Source organism: Brachycentrus maculatus, unplaced genomic scaffold (assembly GCF_059751285.1).
Source record: "Brachycentrus maculatus isolate JH-2025_06_01 unplaced genomic scaffold, ASM5975128v1 h1tg000583l, whole genome shotgun sequence".
In the NCBI taxonomy this organism is placed as follows: domain Eukaryota; kingdom Metazoa; phylum Arthropoda; class Insecta; order Trichoptera; family Brachycentridae; genus Brachycentrus; species Brachycentrus maculatus.
The window spans coordinates 254970-267195 of NW_028281323.1; the positions used below are offsets into that span (position 1 = coordinate 254970).

The following is a 12226-nucleotide window of genomic DNA, read 5'->3' on the forward strand; positions in this document are numbered from 1 at the left end:
TTTGAGATATTTAATAATAATATGAAAAATAACTCTTATAATTGGAGATAATCCAGATTTGTGAACAAGTATTTAGACACTCAAAATATTGTGAATAAATAATAACATCAACTTTAAAACATCAATATTTACTAATTCACAGATTATAGCAAAATTAAAAATCGTGTTTAAATTACGTATCTTGTCGGTAAAATAAAAGTTCATAACATTCCAAAACCTTTTTTTCTAGTGGAACTTATTATGAACTTCCTGTTAAAACGCCGTATATAAGATATTAGGCACGTGCAACCATGGTGTGAATTAATCGAGACAAATCGACAAAAATATCAATACAAAATTAAAGTCTACATAATCGTAAAGGGGCTTAATGCACCAGAACTATGTGACAACGGAACGCCCACTTCCTAAGGCACCCATCAATATATAAAAACCGACAAATTACCCATCGGGATTACAATGTTCCAACCAACATTTATTCACCTTATTACAGTAATCATACATCTGCTTTACTGCAGGCCTCAAAACAGGTTGAAAGTCTGAGATATTTTTGTGTGCCTAAATTTTAAATTTTAAGTTATAATATTTTTTATTATTATTAGGGTTAACAACAGCAACAAATGTAACATAAAACATTAAAAGGTATACATTAAGCCAATAAGAGTTCATGAATGTTTAAGAATGTAATGAAATGTATTCAAAATAAATGTCAAGCCACTTATTGAACTTTTTACAGTGCAAAATATCTTTTTAGGTTAAATCTGGAGGTTTTTTCTCCATTTGAAAAATATTTAGTACTTATATCTATTCATAAAAAAATATCAATACTTTTTTTTAAATGCTAGACAATACTTTCTGCCCTGCAGCAGGTTAACATTAAGTTAAAAATATGCCGCTTTTGCTGGGATATAGTAAATTTTCTGGGCATTCCGAAAACATGCTGAAAATTGACGATTTTTGATATATGACGTTGTTGAAAGGAGTGAGCGATATGAAAGTTATACACTCTTTATATATGATCTCAAGGTATTTTAAGGTTTCGTATTTTTTATAGAAAATATAAAAACTCTATTAGATGGGGCCAAATTTTTGTGAGCCGTCACAAATAGACTTTGAACGTTTGTAACCTTTTTAAGGTTTTCACGATGGAAGAGCAACATCCGGATTGTGTGCGATAACAAGTGGAGAGCCCAAAGTCCTAGTGTGAAGCCTCATTTGTCTCCTTGGAGTGGGTATAAAGATAGTTTCTAATAGGATTAATGGTTACAATAAATGGACACGCTTTTGTTCTGGTATTAAGTGTCAAAGTCTCTGCCTGGAAATCGTTCTCGTTAATCAGATTTCCAATATTCTAGGGTAACGTATTTTTTGTATTATTTTTCAAATCTTTATATATACATGTCTTAAAAGTAATCCTTTTAATAATCTGGGTTTTTGAGCAGTATTGGGTATTTAAAATTTCCATGTATAACTATACAGGCACATATTTCCTTCTCGTTTCTTTTTATGCATTGAATATGAATTATATGAATTGTAACAAATGTAGTAGGAATTTTTTTGTGAAATGTGCTTTTTTATTTGATAAAAATAATAAACAAAGAATTTATAAAAAAAATCATGGTTTATTTATTTCGAGAATCATATAAATAATATTGCAATATAATAAACAGTATTTCAAGAAATGGTTTGTTTCAAAATTTATATATTATTAATATTTATACATTTGAAGGCACGTACAAACTGATTTATAAAATTAATATTAAAGAATAAATAATAAATGCCAATCGACTTCAAATAGCGACAAAATGATTATGTTTATGGTCGTTCAGTTGATTAGTAAATATTAATATATAGTGTCACTACATGAGATGAAACATCTGTTTTATATCAAAGAAGATGGAAAACTGGGAATCCCAGGGCTTACGAGCTGGCTTTTGGCTGGCTTAATAGCTTAGACTTCCATCTCCCTTCATATAAAAAACGATTAATTCTTCTCAAATTCAGACCTCTGTGCTACAGATATGTCATTTATAATGTGAACAATTCAATGTCTGATAATAATAATGAAGAATTTGAATAAATAATAATAAAATATTTCATATTATTTTTTGACATCTCATCAAAGATGAAGAAGAATATGGAAGTCTGGGCATTTACGGGGCTGACGACCGTCATCGGCTGGTTTAAGTGATCACTTTACACACGTGTAACATTCACCAATTCTACCCATTATTGACAACCACACTACTCAAATTCTTGGGAGTTCTATATAATATTGGTGAATGTTACACGTGTGTAAAGTGATCACTTAAACCAGCCGATGACGGTCGTCAGCCCCGTAAATGCCCAGACTTCCATATTCTGCTTCATCTTTGATGAGATGTCAAAAAATAATATGAAATGACTCCTTTAATTGGAGATAATTCAGATTTTGTGAACAAGTATTTGGACACACTCAAAATGTTGTAAATAAAATATTTAATATTTAAATAAAAAACCTTTACATTGCTGTTATCATTTTAAAGTGTAGTTTTTTTAATTGCAATTTACACTTGTCAAGTGAATTATCTATTTTTTTTTATCAACATCCCTTCTTAGAACAATCACGCACGCCCCTGTATACTACATATTACTTAGCTTCAAACAAATGCGGATAGTTTGTCACAGGTCTGTATCGATTTCATCTTCCGAGAATGAACACATTTGATTTTATTTCTTGTGCCGTGGTATCACCGATTAAAAGAAGGCTATCTCGAACATAATTCTGTAAGAGATCCAGCGAGAAATAAGGCGGGGGTAAAAAATAGATCTGTCATCCGCCGAGATAGATGCTATCAAATAAACGCATTTGCTTGTGGGTTTCAAGTAACCATTGTGTTAGGTAATAGCCCAAGGCGCCTCATATTTGGTTTGAAAATGCGATATCGAATGATCAATCTAACTTGCTATTTGTTACTCATTCATAAAGTCTCGAACAAAAACTGTCTGACGTAGGTGGGGGGATCAAATGTGTATATATTTTTACGTGTCTTCAATACACCTACCTGTTTAAAACAACAGTGTTTTTATATGATCTTTTTAATAACAATAAATTTACTTAGCTATGACTTTACTCAATTCCTTTGCAGATTCACAAATTACTTATAGGGTATTTGTCCGCCTCCGTAGCGTAATGGTCAGCACACTCGGCTACCGTACTGTAGGTCCCGGGTTCGATTCCCAGTGGGGGTCAAATAAAAATATAAGTGATTTTTCACGCTTACATTTATTCAATATTACCTTGGTCTGGTACCGGAAGCGGAGGGCTGATCACCTTTTCTTCGTGTGTTAACGATCAAGATTACACTGCATTTATATGATGCAGTGCCCTATGCACCATTGGGGTGCGGATAAGGGTTTGAATGAATGAATGAAATTTAATTGACTTTCGGTTGCTTGACGTCTTCCGAAGTTAAGAGTAAGTAGCATTTCATTGATTGATTCTGCAGTTACTTTGTGGTAATATTTATTCGTTTTTAATTAATGTTTGATTGTTTAAATATACTACTTTTGAGGTTTTTACTAAGTGAAATTGCAATTAAAAAATAACACGTATGATATTTATAAATTGTGTGTGATCTTTACCAAGTAAAATTACGAACTCTTGCCAATTATGCACATAAACAACAATCACAATAACAAAATGCAACACCAAAACAATTCCAACAGAACTTCAATAGAACTTTTGGGAATGACCTTATTATTATAATTGTTTTTAATACACAAACAGCTGTTAAGCTGATGCGTGTATATATTTTGATGTACATGGTTTAAATATTATTTATTGATCCGGCATCAACTTTGTGGAATAACATGTTTAATTTTATTCTAGGTACCTTCCTATATTTATTTAAAAAAATTAGAAGATATTTAAATTCTTAGAAATAAATTAAATGCCTTTCATACATACAAAAATAAACAACAAAAAAATAATGCAGTGAAAAAATCTATTATAATATTCATAAGTGTAAACAATACATTGAGTGTAAGTCCCTCACCAAGCACAGGAGCTTAGTTTCTTTTTTAGAGAGGTACGGCGTTACTAGTATAAAATGTAGAAATGCATAGCAAATCAATTAAATTATGCTGTTTTTGTAATAAACATTTTTAATAATATTTTCTCGATTTGTAAAAAAAGGGTACACCGTGAATAAATAAATAAACAAATAATTTGTAATAAAGGTAAGGTCATTCGCAGGTCACACGGGATTTAGATTGACTGTCGTTTATTTCATACTAGTTTCATGCTTCAAGCAATGAAGGTATATTAAGTATTAAAATACAAATTACCATAACGCGTAGTAAATATCTCGGTTATGCGAATTTAATTAGGCTCCGGGGTGATCATCGGTGAATCGCGACCACTCATAGTAAAATCACCATCAATTACTGAATTGGCAGCATGAGAAGGCAATGATCGCGGAAGGTCATCGGAGTAACAGAGATTCTGGTAATCTTGGTATTTAATGATGATGACGAAGCCCTACGCCATGTTGGAGAGAAGTCATTATAAGGTCGAGATAGGCGTTCGGACTAGAGTAGAGATAACGGGAGATATGATAACACAAATTTCGAATTTAGGCAAATACTTCTTTTTTATGATTAAATACTTGTATAAGCACTTAATGAGTTTATTTCATTACACATGACTAGTGTTGAAAATAAACTAGTCGTGTGTAATGAAATAAAACTCATTAAGTGGTTATAGAAGTGTTTAATTTAAAAAAAATATATTATTAACATGTCATATATGTTATTATAGAGTGTTATTATAAGGAATGTTTGCAAATTCATTATATTAGTGCGAAACAGAAATATTTTCTCGGAATCTCCCAGCAAGACACATGCATACATAAATTTAATCATTTTCATTCGTATTTTGTATATTAAAAGCACTGTTAACTTTTTGGTATGGTAATATAATACCCTCCTTATCATTCATCGTTCAATTTGTGTAATACCACTTTAATTTAAGGAGATTGCTATAAGGAGAGTGCTTTATTTATTTCGCACTAGCTATGACCAACTCATATTTTATTTATTGTTTCGGCATTAACTTTGTGGTAAGACATGTTACAATGATTAAAAAAAACACTTGTTTTTTACCACTTGAGTTTTATTATAGACTACATGTTTCAGAAGTTAAACTTCCATCATTCAGGTCTGTATAATAACAGTTAATAATGTCAGTTATTATACAGACCTGAATGATGGAAGTTTAACTTCTGAAACATGTAGTCTATAATAAAACTCAAGTGGTAAAAAACAAGTGTTTTCTTTAATCATGACCAACTCAGTCTGGTTAAATGAAAATGAAGTGAAACGCACATTTCTGACATTTTCATTTCACAGTTTTTGTGATTAAAAATGATTAAAAATCTGTAAACAACAATGCAATCGAAAGCACTGAAAATGCTAAATGACAGCGGTTGTTAATAAACCACTCTTGGCCATGAGCGAGTGTTGCACGAGTTGCTGATACGTTCAAAAGATGGCGTTGTTATTATGATAAAAAAAAACTGTTTTTACCTGCTACAACCAATGACACACATCACTGATTTATGTAAAAAATATACGCGCGTTTTGTCAAAATTTCAAAGCAATCGATAAATAACTTTAGAAGATATTAAATATACCCTCGACACGTTCCATTAATACAGTTTTCATCAAGCTATCAAGATTCCTTATTGAAATGTGCCAAAACAACGTAATGACCCTTAATTTTCAAAAATATTTTGCTCCTTAAAAGGTTTGCTCATATGAATCGTTATGTTTGATATTACCAACATGATAATTATAAAGCGAGTCTCTGATGATAATTTTACAATACAAAGTATCGAAAGGTAATTCTAGATACATGATCTTTATTTGTTATATGACCACTGAGCGCTTCTCCCCTGAAAAGGTTGTTTTAACGATGCCTTTTAGGCTTAACCTCTGTATTGTATACTCGTATTATAATAAATTACTTAATCAGACCCATGAATTCTTATTGATACTTTGTATTTGAGCGTTATTGTATTGTAATAGAAATGAGATGTGCTGACTAGTAAAGGAATACGGAAATCTAAATAGGAGTATAAAGAAAGAGAAGGAAATAATTACGCCGAAGTCAGTGTTAATAATTTATGAATAACTTTATATGGTAAACGTAGAAGAATTGATATATTTAAAAAATATTAAAACTAAATTGTTTTGTATTTTTAGAAAATGAATTTTACAGCTATAGAATAAATCTTATGTAGGTAAAAGGATATTTTGGCAATCAATAACAATTTAATTTAAATAATACAATATTTTGCAAGTTTGTTTCTGTGTGTATTGTACCTAGATGGCTCCGCTGTAGGTCTTCCATGTGATGTTGACAAATTACATAAATGTATGAACATTTTTCATACCTCACGGCAGATGAACGTAGGAAGTGAAACAAAGATCTTCTTAAGTATATTAGACTTGTCAGATTTCAAAACAGCTACAGATTTGACGTACGCAGCCTTGGATTTATACTCATGATATTTGAAGTATTATGTTTCCAGATCAAATCATTTCAAAGAATGAGGAAAGTGCAAATTTTAGTTTGTTAGGCGTTTTTAAGAGTATTCCATATCTTTGCTGATCCGTTTACTTAAAATAAGGTAAAAGCAGAATTGTATTTTTTTATATACGACGAAGCAATATGTAGATTGCGTACTTGCTTTTTGACGTCAAAATTTTCTGAATGAATGAGAAAAAACAATTGTTTTGGTACACATATTTTCTCTTATTTCATTTTTAGTCATATTCATTTTGAAACAAATCTTAATACATATTTCAAAATGTATATTTGAGGTTTGATAAAGTAAGTAACTGTTGGTAATTGCGGACCAAGCGTAAAAAGGTACAAATAATTCGTTCAACTTTAAATCAATTAGATGAATTGAAAACTGCCATTTTAATATATTGACATGACTACTCTGATCTGTACCATTTTAATGATATATTTATAAATTTTAAAGCACTTCAAGACATATTTTTTTTCTTTTACAAAAAAGCCTTGATATTCATTACTATTTATGGGAAAGTAATAATGCCAAATACAAATATTAAAATTTAGACAATTGCTGCTATTCAAATATCATTCTCCAGAAATGTATGAATAAGGAATACACAGCCAAGTAAGACTATTTTTTTACAATGCTTTTTAGTTTAAGAGTCCCAAGTCCTGAGAAATTATGTTACATTATCATGTTAATTTCGTTTTGATCGACTAACGGGTGTAAGATTATACATATAAGTAGCGATTAGTCAGATATCGATATTTATAAATTGATGGGCGATTTTATTACGTGTTAGATTTAAATAAATCTGTAGGATCATGTATCCCATTGAATAAATAATAATGATTGACGGTTGCTAAGCGCCAAATCCTTATTCGTGTGAGATTGCACAAGAACTGTCATTCGTAGTCTTGTTCGAAGAATGATCCACTAATTTGAGTTCTGAATTGCAAAAAAATCTTAATGGTTCGAAATAAACACATCACTTGTGCAACCGGTAATTTATCCCACTAAGTATGGCATTGAACGAAGAACAATTAAGTTTCGGAAGATGAGATTGGCGGCAAGTACGAAGCGTAGGAATCAAGAATGTATTCCTGGTGTTATGCGGTTAGGAGTTTGAGCAACAACTATTGCAAAGGTATTCTTCACCCACAACCCAAAGCCATATTCAAATAGGAAGATTAATGATTTATTATAAGCGATATAAATCATTTACACACTCTAATAGAGCACAGTCATACTTTTTATTAGCTTCATTTATTTAGTTCCCTCTCTTTGTTCTTACTATCTAAGATGTATTGAGATTATCGATGCTAAGTCGACAAACGAAAAATGACAAGATTTTTACCAGAAACGAAAACACGAACAGAAATCGTACAGTGATGAAGAAAACACTTGTTTTTATACCACTTGAGTTTATAAATGACTACTAGTTTCGGAAGCTAAACGAGTTGTCATTAATTAACTCAAGTGGTATAAAAACAAGTGTTTCCTTAATCTGTGTAACATGTCTTACCACAAAGTTAATGCCGAAACAATAAATATAAATCGTATAATATTAAAGGTGTTTCTGCTAAAACAAAGCATCTATCGTTTTTATTCAAAAGAAAATAGAAATCTGAGCAATCCAGGGCTTACGACCTGGCATTGGGGTGGCTTAAGTGATCACACTATCATACACTTAAGTAACGTTCACCATTCTACCCATTATTGACTAACTTATAATCACGCCACTTCCCCTTAGAGGTAGGCAGAATGCATAGAATACCCACCAATCTATCGTTATTAACAATATTCGCCTCTTCCACATTCATGCATATATCTCCTCATACTTACCCGCCGATTACTCTAACTCCTTACCTGGCCAAACTACTTTTAAGTATTTGAAATTCTTGATCATGACAAGTTTTCCTCGGTCTACCTCGGCTTCTATTGCCATTTTATTTTTTTCTGTTCTTGCTTCACTCATTCGATTCACATGCCCAAACCATCTCAACACACCTTTACTAATTATTATTGAACATCCATATTGCATTCAATTATAACTGAATCATTACATTTATTTTTGTTATATCAGTTTTAATTTTTGTTTTTTTTTTTTGCTGGTTATGTGAACATTTTATTTGCTGGTTATAAAGGTTCCTGCTTTCACAATATTAGGCAACGATTGCTTAATTTTTACGCTCTGCCTTTTTTCTATTTTTTATCTATGCATTTGCTCAGTACATTTGGACAATGCTCACGTATATTACAATATTCTAAGGAACGTTAGGGTCAAGATATTCTTCGAAAGGTCACCGAGTTTCATCCGATTTCACAAACATATAAATGGTATTAAAGTGTATCGCACATTGACAATCGTATCGATAACGATCGGCCGCTTTATCGGCTATAATCGAAACACAATAGAGTCCATTTTCCTATCGGCCTATGTTGTTTGCCGATACAAGCACACAAGGTCGTCTATTGTGCGATATTATTGTATCGTGATACGGAACGCCCGCCCACGCCCCTGGTACAAAATCTTCCGAACCTCACGGGAAACCATACTTGAAAGTAAAAAGAGAATATCAACACCACCATGTAATTTATTTCTAAATAACGTCAAAAATACCTTGTTACAAAAGCCGCTACAACAGCTCGATGCCTCTAATAATCTAGATCAACCTTTATTATCTTCACTTTTCAAATTAATTCTAGTATTTTTGGAACTTCATCAAAAAGCTTGTAGCAGTTAGTACTTAAAGTTTTCTGATTCTAAAGGAGTTTTTGTACTTTTTCAGTTACTTGCTATTAATTTAATCCGCGGTTTTCAGTGTCAAGATGGCTGATATTGGATCTGCAAGAGTGGTCACACCCATTTTATCTATCTAGATCAGATGTTAACAACTAAATAATGCTTTCATGGTAATATTTTGGTATATTGATGCTGAAAATACTATTAATTAAGATAAGAAAATAATATTATAACATTTTGTAGTAATCGACGAAAATCATTCCGTGTGATGGTATTATTTGTTATTAAATGCATTTAAAATATAGCTTATTTAAAAAAATATATATAATTTATTATTATTATTAATATTAAAAAAAGTTTTTTTATTTAATATTATTTAATTTGGCATTTACCTTGTGTAATACCATGATGATTTATTTTTAAAAATAAAACAGTTGTAAAATACCACTTTTAATAGTTTATTAATGTATTGTAAATTCGACTAATTTCGAGAACTACAAGTTTGTAAAACAGTATGTATTTAAGAACACTCTCCTTATCATCAATTGTTTACTTTGTGTAATACAACTTTTATTACCATACCATAAATGTATAATGCTGTTAATATACAAAATAGTATGTATTTTCACCTGTCTATGAGAACATCTCTTGAATCATCTCCAACTCTCAAAACAAGTTGTTAACATTAACACATCGCGGGGTGACTACTCGTCATTTAAAGTCGGGTTAGATAAAAAAAATATTTCAAAAATTTTGCATAGCGACAATTGGCCGCGTAAATCTTTTATTAAAGAGTGGGAGACAAAACCGCGAGATGCGCCGCGCCTTCCCTCAGTAAAGTGACTAGTTCGCGATAATGCGAAAGATGTTAAATTGAATTTTTACTATATGAATGTTCGAGGATTGAAGACAAAATGCGTAGAATTCTACAACAGTGTTTCGGCCAGTGACCTTGATGTCATAGCACTAACCGAGACCTGGTTAAACGCTGGCGTTTTTGATTCCGAACTTTTTGATAGTAACTTTACAATAGTAAGACGAGACCGCGGTGGCCACAGGCAGGGTGGAGGGTGTTTATTGGCTGTGAGAAATAGAGAAAACTTGCAAGTCGAGCGTTTTTCTATTTTGGAAACGTCCAATGAAGATCTTTGGGTAAAACTTACATGCGATCTCGATATTACGTTCATCTGCGTATTATATTTTCCTCCGGCGAGTGAGACTGAAGTATATCGATTGTTCTTCGACAAGGTACTGTCCAGTTTAGAGCTACTTCAAGGTAGAAATATTATTATATTGGGTGATTTTAACCTACAGTCGGCAAGAAATATTACAAGTGTAGAAGATGACCTCACTTTTCTGTGCTCGATGTTGGGTCTCACACAGTATAATAATATTTTGAACTTTAAAAGTAGAACTTTGGATTTAGTGTTTAGTAGAAGGGCGATTGATGTACTTCGATCATTATCACCTCTTACGAGAGAAGATAATTACCACCCCGCACTTGAATTTTGTTACAATCCGATTGCAGATCGCCCCAATCGATCCAGAGTTCCCGGGGAGGGTACGGTTCGTCGGAGGGGCTGGAACTTCCACAAAGGCGACTTCGGCCAGCTATATTACCTCATGGACGGTATTGATTGGGGAGATCTGTATAACAAATCGGATGTAAACGAGGCGGTACAATATTTTTATTATACTGTTGAATGTGTATTTGATTCCTGCTTCCCTAGAAGATCTCAGGCTGCTGGTGGAAGGCGATATCCGAAGTGGTTTTCTAGGGATATTATTAGAGACATACAGACTAAGCATTTCTATCATAAGAAATGGAAAGCTTCTGGCTGCCACAGTGATTATGAGATGTTTGGACGTTACAGATCTGTCGTGAGACGTAGCATTCGATTAGCATACCGGGAGTTCATTACCAGCATGGAAAATGGTATTCTTCAGGATCCAAATACTTTTTGGGACTACATAAAGTCTCAAAAGGCGGATGGTGGGAATATTAACTCCATGACGTGGGGTGAAAAAATAGTACGGGGTGCAGACATTGCCGAGGCGTTTGCAGGTCATTTTAAGACTGTATATAGTAATGAACCTCCGCTTCTTGATATTAGCATTGCCAAGAAATGTTCGCCGACCGGTGCGCAGTTTATTGATGTTTGTAATATCAATGAGAAAGATGTGGCCGACACTATAAAAAAATTAAGTAACACTAATTCTCTTGGTCCAGATTTCATTCCAACTTTCTTCCTAAAAGGCTGTGTGGATTTGATTAAAAGACCACTTTGTTTTTTGTATAATCTTTCAGTGAATACAGGGGTCTTCCCGGAAACATGGAAGATGTCAAAGGTTACTCCTATACATAAGAGTGGCTCTAAGTCATCCGTAGAAAATTATAGACCTGTAGCTGTTCTTTCTGCACCAGCTAAGGTATTTGAAATCATAATAAGTAAAATCGTCGCTTCCCGAGTAGAGCCGTTTATAATTGATGAACAACATGGATTCAGGAAAGGCCGATCGGTTGAAACAAATCTGATGGTTTTTACGAATTACGTCACAGAAGCTCTAGACGCGGGACATCAGGTCGACTGTTCATATAATGACTTCGCCAAGGCCTTTGATACAGTCAACCATGATGTCTTATTGAAGAGGCTGTATGAGATCGGTTTCTCGGATGGTATGCTAAAATTAATGGCGAGCTACCTTCAAAACAGAAACCAATACGTCTCCTACGGTCTATTTGCGTCAGAGTCCTTCAATACTTTCTCGGGTGTCCCGCAAGGTTTAACCTGGGTCCATTATTGTTTTCTATTTTCATTAATAATATCAAGAATGTAATTTTAAACTCACGGTTTTTGTTATTTGCGGATGACCTAAAGCTTTTCTTAAAGGTGACAACTTTTGACGATTTTCG

The 12226-nt window shown here is 32.7% G+C and overlaps 1 protein-coding gene across 1 annotated transcript; it reads left to right on the plus strand.

Annotated features, from left to right (window-relative positions):
- Window positions 1–10200: 10200 nt before the first annotated feature.
- On the plus strand, window positions 10201–11989 carry LOC148301306 (uncharacterized; the record flags this gene model as incomplete). The annotated part of the gene is made up of 2 exons (XM_088273459.1): window positions 10201–11377; window positions 11621–11989. Coding segments are annotated over exons 1-2 (1546 nt in total), but the record flags the coding sequence as incomplete, so codon positions are not given.
- Window positions 11990–12226: the final 237 nt, after the last annotated feature.